This window comes from Lethenteron reissneri, chromosome 24 (genome assembly GCF_015708825.2).
Source record: "Lethenteron reissneri isolate LAM-NWPU_2019-01 chromosome 24, ASM1570882v1, whole genome shotgun sequence".
Lineage (NCBI taxonomy): Eukaryota > Metazoa > Chordata > Hyperoartia > Petromyzontiformes > Petromyzontidae > Lethenteron > Lethenteron reissneri.
The window spans coordinates 8,889,767-8,911,573 of NC_083802.1; the positions used below are offsets into that span (position 1 = coordinate 8,889,767).

The following is a 21,807-nucleotide window of genomic DNA, read 5'->3' on the forward strand; positions in this document are numbered from 1 at the left end:
ATTTCCCAGGAAACGCACAAGCTAGCAGTGTAGCTACACGAGCTGATTTTTTGGGGGTTTCATCTTTTTTGAACAGGGGCTGGCTCACAGCACTGGCCCCCTGTCTGCGACCAAATCCCACTAATGCACTTTAACACATAACCAAAAACGCGTGCTGAGAGAACAATCACGTGTTCTTTATTTCTCCAGACAAAATTCCCAACAATAATCAGACTTAAAGCTTTCGTGACTGCAGGAATTCATATTATTGGGTCTTTCAGTAAAGTCATATAGATAGGTTCAAAGAAAACAAAAATAACAAAAAACTACCGTTTCGATTGTAACACAATCGTCATCTCCTGATGACGATTACTATAGTTTCCTGTGCATCACATGGGTACATCCTGATGACGATTGCTTGCATTGCGATCGAAACGTCGTAGTTTTTTGTTATTTTCTTTGAACCTATCTACGTGACTTTACCGAAAGACCCAAGAATAATAATCCCTTCAAAACATATACTATAAAGACCAGTCCGTCCGTGCAGAGGTCACCAAACATCAGCATTGCTTCCCTGCTTCTGCCAGATCCAATGCAGGGTGCAGCATCTCATCTGGCTTTAGGTCTTCCTCTTGTCACAGTTAACGCAATCCTTCAGGGACCGCTCATACAGTCTCATCATCACCACCGCCTGGCACTAGATCTTCCTCTTGGTCCCAAATTTTGGATTCTGTCAGATAAATCTGTCAGCCTGAGTAAGTCTGAGACCACCAAGTGCCGTGTGTTCTGTATTCAAGCTGGACACGTGATACACATGATTCATAGTTTCATGTGCATCACATGGGTACATGCATATCACACGGGTTCATATTTGTGGAGTGTGGAGTATCGTGTACCATCACGTACCATGTCGTGGCGTATCGGTGTTGTGTATTGAGTGCCCACGTGTACTGCGTTTCCCTTGCTAGTGCCAATCCTGGTCAGTGAGATGGAAGGCGAAAGCTCAAGTGTCCATTATTTTATCATATCTCTTGTCTCGTAAGCGTAAGTCCTCAGTGTGCTGCCCGGGCGAGCAGCGTGGCTCGCTCCCTGAGCTCCCGTGCCCTCTCAGGGTCGGGTTTGACTCCATCCCCCAGGTGAAGCATCCGCCCGGCGTTAATGCAGCCCCACGGGTGACCCAGGTGGCAGGCGCGCTCCGCATAGACCAAGGCGCGCGGCATGTCCCTGCAAACAGCGTGGATACATCAACATCGTCATCACCGACAAAATTATAAGCACAGACCCATTAGCAATTTACTGACATAGAAAACTTCATAACCTCATAGGGACACATACACTCACACAAATACTTATCGACTAACATAGATTTAAAGACTCGCACAAAGATCCGTAAGCTCTCACCGACACATAAATACTCACGTATCAAATACAGGGACCCACATATTCACACACAGAAATATGAATGTCTGCTTACATAACATGTAATGTATTGTCAGTTGACCAAGGCCTCCGTCTCACCTGCTCTCCGCCTGCATGAGCATGACGCTGAGCTGGAGGCAGCTGGAGGCGACCTCACCTGCACACGCCAACTCAAACGCGCGGCGAGCCACCTCCGGACGGGCCTGCCCGCCAGGGAAGCCTCTGCCTTGCCTGGCCATCTCGCCAAGGTTGTTGCAGCCCTCAGGGGACGGGGTGAAAGTGGTGGAGGCTGGGGACGCGGCAACGGAGCCTGGGGACGCGGCAACGGAGCCTGGGGACGCGGCACCGGAGGCTGGAGATGCCGGGTCGGGGGTCACCGCCCCCAGGCAAGACCTCGAGAAGAGCTCAACAGCACGAGCCAAATCCACCACCACTCCTCCTGGAGACGGGTCACACGCCAGGCACCGATCGGCCAGGAACCATGAGCCTACTGCCCTATACACCAGGGGTGGGGAATTCACGGTGCACGAGCCTTACCTGGCCAATGATTTGTTTTACATGGTCCGCGGCCATATGAGGTCTGTCATTTTGACAGTAGTAGTAGCAGTATTAGTGTTGTAGGTGGTAGCAGTATTAATGTTGTAGGTGGTATAGTGTTCTAAGTGGCGGTAGTGTTAGATTGTAGGAATTGCTGTAGTGTTTGTGTTGTTTAGGAGTTCGTGCTGTAGGTGGTGTGGGCGTGCTCACCCCTGCCCAGCGCGTGGTACGTCCCCAGCTTGGCACAGCTCTTCGTGAAGCCATTCTTCTCACAATTCAGCTGCAGGAGTTTGGCTGCCGCTGGAAAGTCTCGCTCGACGCTGTGTAGGAACTCAGCCAGACGATGGCAGCCTGTGGGTGGGAGACAGTGCGAGTCCTTTAAGGGTGTGTCTCACAAAAGCTGTCTCAGGGGGTTCATAATCCACCACCGAGCCATTATCTGACTTCTTTTCAAAGCCAAAGTGTTCCTTTTTTCAAAAAAGCAATGGACAGCACTTATCTGCAATTGGGAACCTGAGGCAGTGAATTCAATTCTGCATATATTTGGCACACTCACAGTTGGACAAACACTAATTACTTCCCACAAAGTGGTACAACAGTGAGATTGTATTACGTAATAAAACATTACCAGAGAAGTCAGCCAAGGAGACATGATTTTGTACAAAAATTGTTCACGGCAATGTTAGAAATATTATCCGAACATTGGATTGGAGAAACAAAGGCACAATAATAAATGGATAAAATATTAACCATCTCAGATTCGCGTGTGACATCATCATTATAGCATCCAATGACAATGAACTACAGGAAATGTGTAGGGATACCTGAACAAAGCTAAAAAGTGGGACGCAAGATAACAAGCAAAACAAAAGTGACGCTCAACAAGTTCACGAAATGAGTGAAGGGACCCAGTGATGAGAGTGATGGCTTGAAGAGACCACCCAAGCAGCAGACCATGATTGATGATGACGAGGGATGATGATGATGGTCAGTCAAACCCCTGAGATTTAAACTTGTGATGTTTCGCTTTCGAGACGAACTGTGCACAATGGGCCATGCCGATGACATTGAGACAGCAACACGGCGGTGTCACGTGGCTTTCCCAGTCGTGGTTGGATCAACTTGTGTCGAGTTTGATTCCTCTGCCCAGCCACCGAGGACTGCACTGAACAAAGCCCATCATCACCATACTCTTGGGTTTTTTCGGTATAGTCACGTAGGTAAATACAAAAATAGAAATAAAATACTGTTATTTATATTATTATTTATATAAATTTTACTATTTGTTTATAATAAAAATAAATATTAAAAATATTCGAAATAAAGTAATTTTATTTATATTATTTCTATTAAATAATAGAAATAAAAAAATGTTTTTATATTATTATTTCTATTATTTATTTTACCTACGTGACTTTACCGAAAAAACCTAAAAGTATGAATCCTTGCAGTCACGAAAGCTTCAAATCTAGAGCCCATCATCACCCTTTAATAGATGTGACAGTCCACTAGCGTGTCCAGGCTAGTCGTAGCGTCAGGGCTAATGTCTGTATTATCGAGAGACATTAGGCCGTGGCGAGTGTCTACACGAGGAATAGCGTTCGGGACAGTGTTCGTGTTATCGGGACATGTCGTGTTCGTTTTAGATAGAGGGGTGGAGTTGGTTTGAAGCGTAAAGGTTTGAGAAGGGGATTCGTGACCTCTGGTTCCTATTAGAAGGGTGTCATGGTACCCGTGTGATGGTACCCGTGTGAGTGGAGTAGTCGTACCCTCTGGTTCTCGCTCCCGTACACACTGGTACCTGTGTCATGGTACCCGTGTGAGTGGGGGACCCGCACCCCCTGGTTCTCGCTCCCATAGACACTGATATCCGTGTCATGGTTCCCGTGTCATGGTCCCCGTGTCATGGTACCCGTGTGAGTGGGGGACCCGTACCCCCTGGTTCTCGCTCCCGTAGACACTGGTAGCCGTGTGAGTACCCTCTGGTTCTCGCTCCCGTAGACACTGGTAGCCGTGTGAGTGTGGTCCCCGTGTGAGTGTGGTACCCTCTGGTTCTCGCTCCCGCAGACACTGGTAGCCAGCCGTGTGAGTGTGGTCCCCGTGTGAGTGTGGTACCCTCTGGTTCTCGCTCCCGCAGACACTGGTAGCCGTGTGAGTGTGGTCCCCGTGTGAGTGTGGTACCCTCTGGTTCTCGCTCCCGCAGACACTGGTAGCTGTACTCGGTGCGGATTCCGCTGAGGAACTCGCGGACCTCCACTTCGTTCGTGAAGTCGACGGACATCGCGGATCGATTCCCGTTAAAGAGAGCGATTACTTCAAGACGATTACCTACACATCGATTCCTCGCTGAGAGGTTACCGGGTGACGATTCCTTTCCCCCCCCTCCCTCCTCCTCCACTGCCGGCGATTCTGATCACTTTGGAGCGTGGATCGATTCCTCATTTTTTATTTGGCCATTGGACTCACGTATCGTGAGCCGAAATAAATCGCCCGATGTGAAATAGATTAATCGATTAATCCAAGTGTTTCGTCCATAAGCCATAGCTGGGCTGGTGGGTTGTGCGTCGTGTCAGCATTCTGTGCAGAGACGGATTTATTTAGGATGTGTTAGCGGCAGCTGATTGTCTTTGATGTTCTCCACGACGACGTCACGATTATTATTGAGTTACGGATTATAATCGATTCTTTTGCGTAACTTCAAATGTGAATCGATTCCTGCCACTGTTCTTAACACGAAAATCACGAAAGAATCGATTATCTCGATTACCACAAAACAATCATTCGATTCTCCCCCCTTGAAAATTAATCCAGTGATGAATTGGATCGATTCTTATATAATATCAAGGATTAATCGATTCTCATTGTCCTCAAAACTTTAAAAATCGTGACCCGAAACAATGATGATGCACCCCTGTCAACCCGCATGGTTTACCCCGCGTTCTTGTACAGGGATGTTGAGTTTTCAGGTCCATACGCCGTGCAGCTGGCAAACACATCGTCTCGTCTATTTGTGTTTCTCCCCTTGTGGTGGGACTTTGTAGGATGAACGTTGAGAGGTATAAGGGGCACGTGGTGAGCAATGAGGTCTGAATTGGTCTGTAAGAATGTAGGGCACTGATCAGGGGCTCATCTTCTTGGTTCTTTCGGTAAAATCACGTAGAATGGAAATAATAAAATAATAAAAATAATACCTTTTTTTATTTTATTATTTCCATTCTACGTGACTTTACCGAAAGAACCAAGAAGATGAATCCCTGCAGTCACGGAAGCTTTCAATCGAATTTTGATCAGGGGCTAACAGCTATGAATAAAGCAGTCGATGTCGGTGTAATTAGAGTGGGTTTGTTGACGACAAACTCCGCTTCTTGAGTTTTAAGCTCACTGCGAGGTTTCCTCGTAATGTTGGGCAATTCTAAAGTATAAAACAAACAAATAATTTCAACACATTTGTCAAGAGCACACTGTGACCTTCAAAATAGAAATATATAAGAGGCGACGTTTCAGGCAATAGCCCGTTCCAGCAAATATAATGGTGCCATTGCCCAAAATGTCGCAAACGACTTTTAACATTTAAGGATGTAAACACAAATTGTGATTGTGCACGAAGAAGCATCACCAGACAATTTAATGTTCACTTCGTTTTTTTCGATTTAAAGCTTTCGCGACTGCAGAGATTCATCTTCTTGGTTCTTTCGGTAAAGTCACGTAGAAGGGAAATAATAAAATAATAAAATAAAACAATTAAATTCTCACCACGTTTCGATTGCAACACAAGCAATCATCATCAGGTGTGAAAACCACAGGAAGAAACCACAGCAAAAAAATTTTCAGAGAATTCGAAATTTTTTCTTTTTTTATTTCCCTTCTCCGTGACTTTACCGAAAGAACGAATAATATGTTAACTTCGTGTTAAATTATTTCATGTCAAACTATCTGCGCCCTTTAAATTCCCGCTGAGGGTGGTGTACAGGCAGGGCCTAACCGCACCTCTGTTTCCCCCAGTTGTGTAAGAACGTGCACATCTATAATTGTATACGAGCGTTTCACAAGCACTCAGGCCTGGTGCATTATTCAACAAAGAATCCTACTACACTTCCTGAAGAACTGCATTGGGGTCCTCTTCACCAAATACATGAGAGCCAATGTGATCGACTTACACGCAGCATGACAAGTTCAGTTTCCACCCTGAGATGGAGCAAATAAATTAGTCTCCTTCAGATGACGACAGCAGAAGGAGACTTTCATCTAACAAATACAGTCCCATTTTTCGATTTAAAGGTTTCGTGACGGCAGGGATTCATCTTCTTGGTTCTTTCGGTAAAGTCACGTAGAATGGAAATAATAAAATAATAAAAATAAAACATAATAAAATAATTCTCACGACGTTTCGGCCACAACGCAAGCAGCCGTCCTTCAGGTGGAGAACAGGTCTGTCGAGAAAACAGAGTCTGAAATACAGTCCCGTATCTTTGTCATTATCATGGCTGATATGATAATGACTCAACGAAAATCAGCTGTTCTGTCATCTCTTATTTAGTAGCTACGACACACCTATGTTGTGCCCCGCGTCCTCCCACACATTTTTGGCAAATTAATTATTTAAAGCTTCTTCAAGGAGCACTCGAACGCTCTGGAGTAATTCGACAATGCTCCATCCAGCTCCTTACACGAGCTGATTTCATTGCTCGTGATCCGTGGTGGACGTCATCGCAGGCGCATTACGACCACTCACAGACACCCCCTTCCAGCGACTTGTCTTGCCAAAGCCCATATACGTTTCTTGAGTCAACACATTCCTGCGGAGGGAGCTGGTAGGAACGTTGGGTTGCTCGGTCAATGGCCAGGATCAATGGCGGCGTGGTGTATTCCACAAATATGCCCGACTGTGAGGGCGGGCACAAGCCGGCTTGAGTAGGTTAAACGTTGAGTTTTATAAGGGCACCACGGGGTGACCAGCCCCTCCCCACGCAGCCCATCCCTGCACGACGGACGGACACAATAATCCCCTGTGGGCTGGTGGAACCAGTGCGTTCCTACCAGTAAATATGTCTCTAGCCTGTGTATGTTCTCTCATACACGTGCTACTCTTTCTGTCTTTCAGTGTAATTCCAAGCACGCGCCTGGCCTTATCTCATTGCGCTATTTGCAGCATTTCCTTGGTCAAAGTCTGTATTTCTGATCCACATGTCACAGTGTGTAATATGCACTGATCTTTAAGCAAATTTGTATTTGTATTGCTACGGCGAGATGCTGCACAGTCCAATGCAGATTTGTCTAGCCGTCTTAAATGCGTCCACTTCTCAAGACGCTGTACTGAAACAAAGGACACCTTTATGGTGTACAGCCAGTCAGGCATAGGTCTCCATATGAGTCTATGGTTCCCCGTGTGGGCATATTGTGCTCTATGTGAGTATAAGGGCCACCTCTGTGAGTCTTCGGGACTTCTGTGTGTGATAGAGTCAATACAATACAATGTGAAATGCAGAAACAGAAACAGTGGGCATATTTAATTCATAGAGAGAAATAGACAGTCATATTATAAAGGAAAAAATGAAGATGTTGAGGTTGTATTTAACGGGGGGGGGGGGGGGAGGCAGGAAGTCGATAGCACGGTTGGATGGGGGAAAGGTGCTCCAGACAATAGTAGACAAAGCTATTACAGATATTCGAAATTTGGCAAGCAGAGCTCTTAACCCTCCCTTAGTCAGTTAGTCACATATTCACTTTAAGATGTTTTCTTATTCATGTTTTTGTTTGTTGTTTGTTGCGGTTGCACCCGATTCAAGAGCCGAATGGCTCAAAGGTCTATACCTAATACATGAACTTGAACTTGAAAAAGATAATAATAATAATGTACTCTCATTGGGATTAAATACAGGACTCTCGTATTTTTTATGTACATTAAACTTCTTTCGCACCGTACGTAGCCAACCAGAATTGTGAATGCTTTAAACTGAACTTCATTATGTCTGAGGCTGTATATATGGTTTATTTACAAACGTCTGACCGTTTTTGATTTATATATAAGCACTATTTATTATCCTCTTTGCAGTCAGTCTTGGTATGGGTTTCATGTAAATAATTTTAGTTTGTGCTCTTGTTAATATGTGCATTCCGACCCTGAACTGGTCTTGAACTGCCACCACTGCCGACGGTGGTTGCAGTTAAATGGGCCTTCCCAGCTAACTGGGCCTTACCAGCTGAAATAAAGTCACAGTCTGAATTTGAGTTACGTTTATAAATCAGAGGTGGGGAGCATTTTACTTACTGAGGGCCGAATAAGGACTCTTAAATTCCTTTTATGGGCCACACACTAACACAGACATACCCTAGTCACTACTGTCACTGCAAGATGCCCCTTAAAGTGGCAGTATTGGCTGCGAACGTACACATTTAAAAACACAGTGCTGTTGCCAGATCAAAAATATCCGCCTTTAGTGCCCGATTAGTGCACCTAAGATGCTTCTGGTGATAGCTAAATATTGTGTGGGCCGTTGCGAAGCGGTACGACTGATGTGGGCGGGATGGGCAGTGTGAAATTGGGTCGCATATAGCCCACAGCCCCAAGTGTCTCCCACTCCTGATATAATAGTGCAATTGATAAGGCTCGCAATATGTCATAGACATACATGGCAATGACCGAGGTGCAGAGCCAATATCAGTGCAAGGCGATAGAGGTGGGGGCCTTTAAAATATTGCTTGTGTTGCAATCGAAACGTGGTGAGAATTTAATTGTTTTATTTTATTATTTTATTCAAAATAGGTGAGGATTGAAAGCTGCTGTCCAGTGTTCAAGACGACGACATAGAAACATGATCGAAATATCTCAACCCTGCCTTGACAGATACATTCATAGTGACAATGTGCTCTCGTCGGGATCAAATAAGGACTCTCTCTGGATCAGGGTTGCCACTTCTGAGGTAAAACAAATATCTCAATCGGGACATATTATAGGGAGAATATCTCACAATACTGGAGGAGGGGAGAACTACATGCAAATGACAGAACCCGGGACTTTTAATTTTTAATATCCTGGGGAGACTCAGATTTCCCAGGACAATTATTTAAAAAACAGGACATCCTGGGGAAACCAGCACAGTTCGCAACCATAATCTGAATATTATCGCTAAAAACATTTTTTCGTAGAAAAGTATGTCACACTTTTTATTTATTAAAGGGTCTGTCACTAAAACAGTTATTAGGTAACTATTCATAAGCCAATTTTAAAACTGGTCATCAGAAAATATTATGTACATGTAGTTCTCAGCAGGCCCCATGGTGTACAAGGTCAGCCACCAACTCCTATAATCCACTTTATTTTTCTTGCCTCTCTCCGTGTGCTATGAAGAAGATCCATTGCTCAAAACGTCACCAGTAAAAATGTTCTTCATTTTAAGGTCACAGTCTTGTTGGCACATGTGTTGAGTTTTGTTGTTGTTGAACGTTACTGATAGAAGGAGTTTGTTGTAGTCAGAGCTTCCTTTCTAACTTGATATTTTCCGGAATGTTGCTACTCGGCAGGATTTGCACTCGGAATGATACAGGATGTGTAAGGCACTCCCACTAGAGTACGTTGCACTATTGATCCAGTTGGCGGTCAAGAGATGAAGCAGATATCTGTCAAAACTGACATCCATCATAAAGCTATATTATTGTACCCGACATTCCTGCAATCCTATGAGGACAAACAAAAAAATTCCAACAAGAGGGCAAAAAGCGATGATGATGAGGATGTGGTGGGCGGGGGCAAAATAATTCTCTCTAAAAGTGTTGCGGACTTTTAATTAGCTACCGGTTAAAGGGAAATGTTATCGAGAGGCGGTAACAGATGGACGCAGGCAAATAAATGTTACATGGACATTTGAGAGGAATATTCAATGATTCAGTTTTCTACTCATCTCAAAAGCCTCGGCACCAGACTCGACCAGAATGTGTCGAATATGGTAGCAACGTTGGGTTGCTCGGTCAATGGCCAGGGTCAACGGCGGCGTGGTGTATTCCGCAAATATGGCCGACTGTGAGGGCGGGCACAAGCCGGCGTGAGTAGGTTAAACGTTGACTTTTATAAGGGCACCACGGGGTGACCAGCCCCTTCCCCTCCCAGCCCCACCCCTCCCACCCCCCACCCAGCCCCACCCTCCCCATCCAGCCCCTCCCTCCCCACCCAGCCCCTCCCCACCCTCCCCACCTAGCCCCACCCTCCCCACCCAGCCCCTCCCCACCCAGCCCCTCCCCACCCAACCCAACCCCACCCCTCCCACCCCCCACCCAGCCCCACCCTCCCCACCCAGCCCATCCACACCCTCCCCACCCAGCCCCACCCAGCCCCTACCTGCACGACGGACGGACACAATAATCCCGTGTGGGCTGGTGGAACCAGTGGGTTCCTACCAGTATCAATCTTTCGCTTTTTACTAAAAAAAAGTGTAAAGAGGAAGGGGACACGGGGGGGGGGGAGCCCTGCCCGTCGGCCCCAGACCCCGAGAGGCGTTCTGTAAGATGATGATCATCAGAGTGCGCAGGGAGCCAGAGAGGGAGACACACACAGAGCGTACTGCGTGTACTACTACTGCTACATCTACATATATATACTTAGAGGCTTACACATTTGTGTTGTACTACGTACGTACACGAGCAGACGCTCAGACATATCGTGTATACGCTTTGAGACACGCATATACCGACAACAGCAGCTACGCAGACACACATATATACAAGCTGACACACATATACGAGGACATATATGCACACATCCATATCGACACACATACACGTACACTTAATCATACATATAGACATTCATGTACACACACGTACATAACACCCTTAGATACATATACGCATTGGCTCGCAGATATACAAACACATAAATATATAGATACAACAACAACCGGCGTTCGCCATCAAGTGGCGGGGCCGTCACCACGGTGCTTGTGCCAGGCTAGGTGCGCCTGGCACACGTGACGCCACGCACCACGTGGGCCACGGGCATCGCGAGTCCGCGCAGCCCAGCAGAGAAGGCGCGGGTAGGAACTCACTTACACTACACTACTCACTACACTACCACTACACTACATTACTCACTACACTACATTACTCACCACACTACATTACTCACCACACTACATTACTCACCAGTACTACACTACTACCACTACACTACTCACCAGTACTACACTACTACCACTACACTACTCACCAGTACTCACTACTCACTACACTACTCACTACACTACTCACCAGTACTACACTACTACTACACTACTCACCACTACCACTACACTACTCACTACTATACACTCACCACTACACTACTCACCACTACACTACTACTCACCACCACTCACCATTACTCACTACTACTCACCACTACACTACTCACCACTATACACTCACCACTACTACTCACCACTACACTACTCACCACTACTACTCACTACACTACTACTCACCACTACACTACTAACCACTACTCACCACTACACTACTACTCACCACCACTCACCATTACTCACTACTACTCACCACTACTCACCACTACACTACTCACTACTATACACTCACCACTACACTACTCACTACTACTTACCACTACTACACTACTCACCAGTACCACTACTATTCACCACTACTCACTACTACTACACTACTCACCACTACTCACCAGTACCACTACTACTCACCACTACGACTACTACTCACCACTACACTACTCACCAGTACTACACTACTCACCACTACTCACCATTACACTACAGTACTACTACTACTCACCACCACTCACCACTACTCACCACTACTACACTACTCACCACTACTCACCCACCTACTCACCTACCCACTCACTCACCCACTCACCCACCTACTCACCCACTCACCCACCCACTCACCCACCTACTCACCCACTCACCCACCCACCCCAACTCCACCACGCCACCGCTGTTTAATGATTAAGCTGCCACTGTTGATCCAGTCGGCGGGCGAGGGATGAAACCGATGCAATGTTTGTCAACATGACAACTTGCCTGCTTGTACCCTGTAGAGCCGTGTTACGTGTTGTTTTTGTACGCACGTGTGGGTGTGTGTATTGTGGAGAAGTAGGTCGACTCAGCCTCAAACGAGTACCTGGTGCGGTGTGTAAACATCTCGCCGCTCGGGAGACAAAGGCGGTCGGGCGTGATGCTGGTCATAGGCGCTCCTCGCTAACAGCACTTGCCCCAGCAGTCTGCCAAGACTATACGGGGGATCTTTGTATTTGCAGTGAAGATTATCTAAACCGGTTCTGGGCTTCCCCTAGGTCGACTCAGCCTCAATTGAGTACCTATTGCGATGTGTGTAAACATCGCCACTGGGGAGACAAAGGCGGTCGGGCGTGGTGCTGTCCACCCCAACCCTTCATAGGTGCTGCTACTCGCTAACAGCACCTGCCCCCCACAGTCTGTGAAGGCGAAACAGGGGGGGGGGGGGCATTTCACTTTGTGTCGTGGTACAGAATGATGTAGACAAATCCATTGTTGTACTGTATACTTCTATGTTCTCGCTTCGATGCCCTGATCAACGTGGTGAAGTATGGTCAAATACAGCAGCACAAAGCCCAGCACGGGCGTCAGTAACACTTGCCCAGAGAGGGCAATATGATGTAGAGAGAGTACACATTGTATGTGACATGAAGAAGGTTCATTGCCCTGAACGTGTCCTATTATACATTAGTTTTACTTTGAAGGCCACAGTTGTATTGACGAAGGTGTTGAGTGTTGTTGTTGTTATTTGTGACATCCAATGCAGCAGCAGCAGCATCACCAAATCGGGATGATGGACGAATAGTCCAGCAATGGAGTGACCCTAGCATGCCACTCAACGGGGGGGGCAATTAGTCGGTGCACTGATTGGCAGTGATTTTGTCTATTCCGTGGTGCTCGGCGTGCCACTTACAGCATTGTAGAGCTCTGTGCAACATTGTCAACATTGTAGAGCTCTATGCAGACTCTGCCCTCTTCAGTTTCATGTATTAGGTGTAGCCCTGTGAGCCATTCGGCTCTTGAATCGGGTGCAACCGCAACAAACAAAAACATGAACAAGAAAACATCTCAGAGTGAACCCAAATCAACATCCGGACGGTAATTAATGTGACTCAAAATACATTTTTAGTTAATGGTTTTCGAATTGTCCTCGTTATAAGCATGGGTTTGACTATACAGCATTTGTATAATTGTTCAGCTTTCATAGCCCTTCAACAAACACAACGCAAGCTGTCTTCCCGACAGACCTGGTCTTCATCTGAGGACGGCTGCTTGCGTTATGGCCGAAACGTCGTGAGAATTATTTTATTATGTTTTATTTTTATTATTTTATTACTTCCCTTCTACGTGACTTTACCGAAAGAACCAAGAAGATAAATTTCATTTATTTTATTTTTTACCAACGTGACTTTATCGAAACAACCAAATAGTATGAATCCTTGCAGTCACAAAAGCTTCAAATCTAGAATATTTTGTGAAGTTTGTATTTGTTAATCTGTGTGTATTTATGCATGTGTGTATGTCTTCGTGTGGGGAGCGGTAGTGTAGAGGCTAGAGCGCTGCACTACGAACCCGGTGACCCGAGTTCAATTGCCACTCACGGCCAACACCAGTGACGATTATCTGAACCGGTCATGGGCCTCCCCTAGGTCGACTCAGCCTCTAATGAGTACCTGGTGCGGTGTGTAAAAATATCGCTACTGGGAAGACAAAGGCGGTCGGGTGTGGTGCTGGCCACCCATTCCGTTGTGTACAGTGTCGGCCTGCATAGGTGCTCGCGAACAGCACTTGCCCCAGCAGTCTGTTTCGGGCTAAACGGGGGATGTTTGTTTTGTTTTGTGTTACACAGCGGACATATCCTGCTTCCTGTGTTATCTCTTGCACGTGTCACACAACTGTCAGATGTGCTGACCCTCGAATGATCTTGATATTATATGGAGACATATAAACACAAAGATCCCCCCGAAAGCCTTCGACAGATTGCAGAGGCAAGTGCTGCGAGCGATAACCAACGAAGGCCGTCACTGCACATGGTAGGGTGGGTGGTCAGCACCATGCCTGGACCGCCTTTGTTTCCCCCAGTTCTGATGTTTACACACTTTACCAGATACTCATAGGCGGAGGCCCAAGATCGATTCACATATTTGGCTGAACTGAAGCATTCTGCGTACGTAGACATATTTCACAACTCACAGACAGCGTGCAAACACATGTTATACATCTGTGTCTCCACACATATTAAGGAACTTAGAAGTTGCAACATGTTATCACAAACACGAAGGGTAACGCAAGCATATCTCTCCCATGAACACACTGAGCCACAACGGGCATGGTGAAACGACAGCGCTGTGTCAATCTCGACCTCAGCACAGGGCAGTTCTTTGAATTCTGGAAGGAACTGGCCATTATGGATCTCATTGTCTCTGACATGGCCATTATGAACTCCATGAGAAACGCTGAGAGAGACACATTCCAAGGGTTCAAAACTAGGAATTCACAATTTCCAGACTGAAAAGTGTGGAATTACGTGGCCATTGTGAACATGCTGAGAGAGGGAAAACCAGGACCTAAGGCTCAACATTTAGACACATTCGAGGCTGAAAATTATAGAAAGAAATGACCATTATGAACCTCCTCAGATACAGAGGCCGAGAGACACAAACTGTAATCCTCAGGTTCAAGCTCCATAATTGTGGAAATCAATTTGCCATTCTGAAATTCCTGAGATACACCCAGAACTAGGACTCAAACCCAGGTTGTCATAGGATTAAAGCTTGGAATTGTAGAAAGGAATTGGCATTTCTAATCTCCTGAGAGACGGATAGACACTCAGACCCAGGGCTCAAACCCTGGTCCCAGAACTCTGCAGGTTTCAGTATTTGTGTTTATGGAAAGGCCATTTGAATTGCCTGAGAGGAAAATGTTTAACTTCCTGAAAAGAAATCGGTTAGATTAGCATACGTGTCATTCCAAAACACGTCACGATACAGTAGGGTTGATTGTATAATTGAGGAATTACATTAGATCGGAATCTTTATTTAGACATACTGTATATAGACGTAATAATATGCACACATACAGCGAACACACGTAATGAAGTATACATACAGATACAATGACAAATACAAAGACCCTCTATATAGTCTTTAGCATACTGTTGTGGCAAGTGCTCTTTGCGAGCAACTATTAAGGTGAGCATAGCACACAAAGGTGGCCGCCTTTGTCTCCCCAGTGGAGATGTTCACACGTGACACCAGCTGCTCATTTCAGGCTGAATCAACCTCGAGATGGCCCAAGATCAGTTCTCGATATGTCACCGATTTTGGTTGCCGGTTTTGTTAGCGCAGTACGCTAACCACTGCACTGTCGCTCCCCACAGGACACAATGCCAACGTGATTCACCACTGATGTGAGCCGTGGCTGGGAAATCAAACTCATGTACTCGGTTCCTAGCGCTGTGCACCCACGCACAAAGACACACGCGTTGCAAAGTCGAACACACGGACACAGCCACAAACACACATTTCACACACACACACATTTCACACACACACATTTCACACACACACACATTTCACACACACACACATTTCACACACACACACATTTCACACACACTTCCTCTTTAGACTGATTTTAGTTTGCACTTGTATACACAACAAATACAAAGATCTCCCGTCTAGCCTTAACAGACTGTAGGAGAAAGTGCTGCTAGCGAGCACCACAGATAAAGCAGGACAGTCAGCAGCCAGGCAGTGAGCAGGTACCAAATTCCAGCCCCCAAGTTCTGCAGTCCTCTAGATATATTAATGACCGTTTTACATGTGGAAGGAACCCGGAGCACCGCAAGAAAACCCTCGCAAAACTCAGCTTTGTGTGACATATATAAAATATGTTTTACCCCTTCAGCCTATCGGCTTTGAAGACCAATAACACTGATCAACACACTTTTTCTGGCATAAGGTATTCCAACGGTTTCAAGGTAATTTTGGGGTGCTGATTCCAAATCTGTCATCAGTTTTTGTCTATCACATCAGGTTTTTGAGATATCAAATATTGCATTTTCAATAAAAACTGCAGAAGAAAAATATTAAATAAATGTGGATATCTACATAAAATGATATTATAAACACACTATCCTAAAAATACAGCACCATATTTTAACACTAAAGCAGTCACTGACTCGCAACAACTTGCAATCATAAGTGACAGAGTTAATTTCAGGTAAAATCAATGAAAATGGGGTATGCCGATAGCATAAAAATGAGATGTGATAGAGCAAATCTGAGATCAGATTTGGAATCAGCACCCTGAAATTAGTCTAAAACAGCTGCAAAAAGTCCAGGCCAGAAAAAAATGTATTTTTTTTGTTGACCAGTGTATAATTAACCACAGAGTTTGTTTAAGCAAACTCCGGATCGGATTTAGCGATATACAGAGCCACCTTCTCAGTCTCATCAGCAAAGGCAGGCTTGTGAAGCAAATGTTGTTGGATTACCAGATCTTATTGGTCTCACTTTTATTGTTTCCGGCTTTGTTCTGTCTCATTTGTACAGGTTTAATTTATCAGCTCATTACAACTATTATCATAAAGAAACGCCTTCACAACCCACCGTATTTAAGCACTGTGAGTCACTGCAGGTTGTCTAAAGCACACCACACCAAGTTAAATACCAAAGGCACCAACAGGCATTTGAACAAAACGAGTATTGGGAGAAACGTCACACGGAGTTCTTCAAACGCTTGTTTTGTGGCCTTCGACACTCCACGTGATCTCAACGTGCACAAAGCCTGGCACAGGCGCTGTGGGTTGTATGCGCTTTTGACTAATTGTATCTTCCTGTATGTTTAATGTGTGTGTGCTTAGTGTTTCTGTGACCGTTTACACCTACGTGTGCCTTTCTGTGTGTGTGTACGTGGGGAGTGATAGTGCAACGGTTAGCACTCTGCGCTGCGAACCCCTTCGCGGCCACCCGAATTGGATTCCCGCTCACGAACAATAAAAAATATTTTAACCGGTCATGGGCATCTTCTGGGTTGACCCAGCCATAAATAAGTACCTGCTGCGGCTTGTGTAAACATCAGCTCTGGGAAGAGAGACTAAGGTGGCCGGACATGATGTTGCCCATCCAGCCCCTCGTGTGTCATGCCAACCTTGATCAGTTTTCCAAAACAGCACTTGCCCTCACCGTCAGTTAATGTTTAACGGGGAATAAATGCCATTTGTGTTAGTGTGCCCGTGTATCTGCGTGTCTCTTGGCCTCGCTTGGGACATTTTGGGCGGTCCCCAGCACCCGTGACTCATTTCTGGGAAAAATCGTCTTTGCCGGAACGGGCACTTCCACTTCTGAGTGGCACATTGACCAACCGTGCCAGAGACAGCGCTGCGTGTTTACACATGCGTCGTGACGCGGTTCGGGGACGGGAATCATTTGAGGCACCTTCTTTATTCTTGCACACAAATGGGGACTATACGCACCCTGTGTGGGTGCACACTATATTTATATATATGTAGTGCAGTCCAACCACACGGAGAAGAGAAATTCTTTCAGGGCTGGCAGCCGTGTATTAATACTGTACACGCTCTCACACTGCATCCTACACTCACACCAGTGTAAGCGCACTCTATTCTCCCTCCTTCACTTGGACCTGGGATAACTATATACGTCGGGATCTCTTCGGCTACCCCGAGGCTCTCTCACCCGTCTGCCCGGGGCGGGGGATCAGCCAACACCACCCGCGACGAGGAGAGAGACCTCTTCCAGCCGATCCTTACCCTGGCTCCCCACGACGACCACGTGTCCCTCACGTGGCCCCCCTTAAGAACCCTCTCGATAACTCCTCCCCCTTAGCTCGGCCCCGCCCACCTTCTGGAAAGTGCTTTCCGAACGTCCCCCTACGTGGCCCATGACGTTACGTCATCCTTGGCCTCGCATAGCTCTCCATCCATTCGGCCTTCCTTACGCTCATCCCTCATTGGCTACTCACAGTACTCCTCTACATATAGGTTACACACACAGCCGTCTACTGTCGACGGCACTAGCGAGTACAGTTGGCAGGCTGTATAGCTAGCGGCGCCCAGCGATGGTGAAGACGGCGGCGGCGATGGTGACGAACAGCAGCACGGCGAGGGGATCCACTTTCAGCAACAGCCCCGAGCTCCCGCTCAGGGCTCCCAGCGTGGCCTTGTTCTGCCCTGACCACGCTCCCCCTTTCTGGAACCTACTAGCAGCTTCCCGGGGCTTCCAGATGGACCCCTTCCCTGAGCATTCCCTTAGTTGTCTTTCCCCCCGTATATAGTGTCGCCTGCTGACGCGTGTACTGCCCTACGCTGTCAGCAGGGCCGGATTAAGATTTTGTAGGCCCCTGGGCAACAGGTACTGTGAGGCCCCCAGTAATATTTTCAAAAGGAAAACAAGCTTAAAGAAAAATAAATTTTTATTTTTACAAGGCTAACAACAAATACAATTCACCATTCACAAATGAAATAACTTTTCACTTCATCTCTGGAGGCCCTCCAGCTGGTGGAGGCCCCTGGGGCTGCAGCCCCTAAAGCCCCGTGCCTTGATCCGGCCCTGGCTGTCAGTACCACTTTTCGTCAGCAGCCGGCGCTGTTACTCTACACATGCATACGGAGACAAAGATGCACCTGTTCACGCCTTGAACAAATTGTTGGGGCAAGTGCTGTTTGAGAGCACCTATGAATACCGGCACGGCACACGAGGGGGTGGGTGGCCAACACTACGCCTGGCCGCCTTTGTCTTACCAGTGGTGATGTTTACACAGGTGCTCATTTGAGGCTGAGTCGACCTAGGAGAGGCCCTGGACCGGTTCAGATAATTGTCACTGGTGTTGTTGGCCGTGAGCGGGATTCGAGCTCGAGTCACTAACCACTACACTACCGCTCCCCACTACATTCACAGAGACAGAATAACAACATCCGTCAATAAGTGGCTCTGACATCACAACCGCGCTTGTGCCAGGCCAGGTGCACTTTGAGGCCACGTGAAGTGTTGAAGGCTCGCCACTGGTAGAAGGTCACATGACAGACGCAGGTGCCATGGGTTGACTGACTGAGATGACTGGCAGATGCACCAGCTGTGCCCCCTTCTGTGCCAACTTTTAGCTGCCCGGTGCTCCGTTCGTTGTTGTGAGCATCGCTCCTCTGCCCTCCGTTGTTGTTGGAAAGCGACTGCCTCCAACTGCCCAGACACAGAAACACATTGACAAACCTACGCACCTTCAACCACACAGTGTACTCATACACATGTACACATACAAAAACACATGGACATGTAAACACACATGTACAAGTACATACACGTGCACGAAGACATACATACACACGTACGTTCACATACAACAACAACAACAACCGTCTTTCGTCACCCCACACACACACACAGGAGAGTGACATTACGAGGAGACTCCCACACTCCACGAGAATTTCACGGGAATTCCGTGGCTTTACAGGGGACGGCGGCAGCAAGTGAGTCTGGAGAAGAAGGAAGGAAATGATGACGATGCTCATGGTGATTATTGACACTGGCTGAAACAATAAGAATATGCCGTAGGCTCACTGGCGTTTCTGGAAGTGGCCCGTTTTCAAAGGGGGGAACAGAGCTTAGGAGATCACAGTTTACACCGTGCCTCTGCTCAATATGGGACAGGATGGAAGGTGAGGACTGAGTCAGACCTGCCATGGAGCAGGGGAGCAAATAAAAAATAGTTATCATCTTTTCTTGAAATGTTCCAGTGTTCTCAGGGCCCAATAGTGTTCAGTGTGAACTGTAAGTCAGCCCATCCTCCTAAAACGTCCCGTCGTCCATTCGCCGTCATAAAGTAGCATTACGGTATTTAAAATGTTGTGTAGGGTTCCTTTCATTTGTCAGTGCCGCACCAGTGTCGGGGCGGGGTGAGGCTGGGTGGGTGCGAGGTGGTGCGGCAGCCGAGACGTAGCCAGCAGTTGGCAGGATGGTGGCTCACTTATCTTGGTGGGGCGGTACTGGCGCCGTATCAGTAAGGATTGGGAGTGCAGGGGGGAGTTATGGAGACATTGGGGGGCTTGAGGGTGACCCCTTGCACCGGTCGCCTGAACGTCTCGCTATGGCTCTGGCACTTGTGCTTGAATGCGAATTTCAATGTCGTCCCTTTTTTTACATGAAATATTCATCACGAATTTTGTTTTAGCTTTGTCATTAATTCACCACAAATTCTCCCACCATGCACGCGCTGAGAGGCTCACGATTTGAGATGGGATGGGAAAAAGCATTCTGACAGGATTGAATGATAACATTTAAATGTCTTTCACTTGTCACTGTAATATACACTCACAAACCCATGTACATACATACATCAGCCATGATTGTGTCCACTGCCTTCCTAATAAGCACGTTATCATAATCTCTCACTACTGGCATGCAAGCTGGTTTCATTGCTCCTACTCCACAGGGGGCATCTTCTATGGTGTGTTTCACATCTAATATAACATATGCGGGGTGATCCATTTATAGATACTCCACTGATGTATTTAAAAAAAACATATGCTGTACACAGTTAACATGCATACGAGATATGAAGCTTTCGTGACTGCAAGGATTCATACTCTTAGGTTTTTTCGGTAAAGTCACGTAGGTAAAAAAATAAAATGAAAATTTATAAAAGTAATAATAAAAATAAAATTATAAATAACGACGTTTCGGAGGCAACACAAGTCTCCGTCATCAGGTGGCCTCACTTGATGCAGTAAATTTAGCTGTGACGGTCCCACCTGATGACGGAGACTTGTGTTGCCTCCGAAACGTCGTGATTTATTATTTTATTTCCATTAATATTTTTATTATTTATTTTTTATTTTCTACCTACGTGACGGTCCCACCTGATGACGGAGACTTGTGTTGCCTCCGAAACGTCGTGATTTATTATTTTATTTTTATTATTACTTTTTTTAATTTTGATTTTATTCTTATTTTTTTACCTACGTGACTTTACCGAAAAATACCTAAGAGTATAACATTAACACGGACGGTGACATGTAGCGCTTTGATGGCTTGTTGCAGAGGTTCAAATCAAGGTCACGCTCACTACACACGAAGTGCTTGCCACAAACGAACACCTGAACCGCGACACCTTGTTGATCTCTTCAGGGACTGTGAACCATCACGCCAACTCCGGTCATCTTCGCAGCGGCTTTTGGCTGGCCACCGAACAAAGACGGGTCACTGCATCGTGCGCTTTCAGATGCGTTTCTGCGGCCGTCTGGAACGCTCTTCCTTCCAATGTTAGGAAGCTACTGGAGCTGTGCACCTTTAAAATATCTAGATTGATAATCATTTCTTTAGAACTGCTTTTTGTGTTTAGTTTGTCGTCCTTCCCCCGCATCTACGATCAGCGCAGTTGGCTACGTGCGGTGCGAACGTAGTTCAACATGCAGTACAATCGTGCATGCAAGCGGCCACCCTGACTATTAGTGCGGGTGTGATCAGAATCAGAATCAGAAAGGGTTTTATTCGCCATGAAAGTTTGCACAAACAAGGAATTTACTATGGCAGGGAGGTGCATACATTCAACATGTAGGAATCTTAAAAACGTAAATAAGTGGTATACAGTCTAACTATACTAAAATTACAAAGTCTAACTAATACTCAGGGGCTAAAGTATGTTCAATTTTGAATAAGTATACAATATAAACTAACCGTAATATACAATCCTAAAATACAAAAAATACACGACACTATGGGCAGCCTGCTTCGTAGTGGACGTTACAAATCCCCCTGAGGTCATTCGCAAGGGTAGGCGATTGTGTGCCGGCGTCGGTGTCCAACTGTGGCAAATTCTAAAACTTACCCACCAA

At 46.3% G+C, this 21,807-nt stretch overlaps 2 protein-coding genes across 4 annotated transcripts in view; one reads left to right on the forward strand and one right to left on the reverse strand.

Annotated features, from left to right (window-relative positions):
* Nucleotides 1–176: 176 nt before the first annotated feature.
* Nucleotides 177–4,269, reverse strand: LOC133346536 (cytochrome c oxidase assembly factor 7-like). Its single transcript, XM_061558183.1, has 4 exons — nucleotides 4,117–4,269; nucleotides 2,146–2,286; nucleotides 1,498–1,837; nucleotides 177–1,203 (listed from the first exon to the last, which is right to left on the reverse strand). Exons 1-4 carry the CDS (start codon nucleotides 4,214–4,216, stop codon nucleotides 1,032–1,034), a joined length of 753 nt encoding a protein of 250 aa, XP_061414167.1. The 5' UTR covers nucleotides 4,217–4,269; the 3' UTR covers nucleotides 177–1,031.
* A 6,191-nt stretch (nucleotides 4,270–10,460) lies between these two features.
* Nucleotides 10,461–21,807, forward strand: part of LOC133346510 (interleukin-6 receptor subunit beta-like) — a 34,506-nt gene continuing 23,159 nt past the window's right edge. For all 3 annotated transcript variants that reach the window (XM_061558136.1, XM_061558137.1, XM_061558138.1), the window contains exon 1: nucleotides 10,461–10,961. The gene's annotated coding sequence lies outside the window, so the exon portion shown is untranslated. The remainder of the gene's footprint in view (nucleotides 10,962–21,807) is intronic.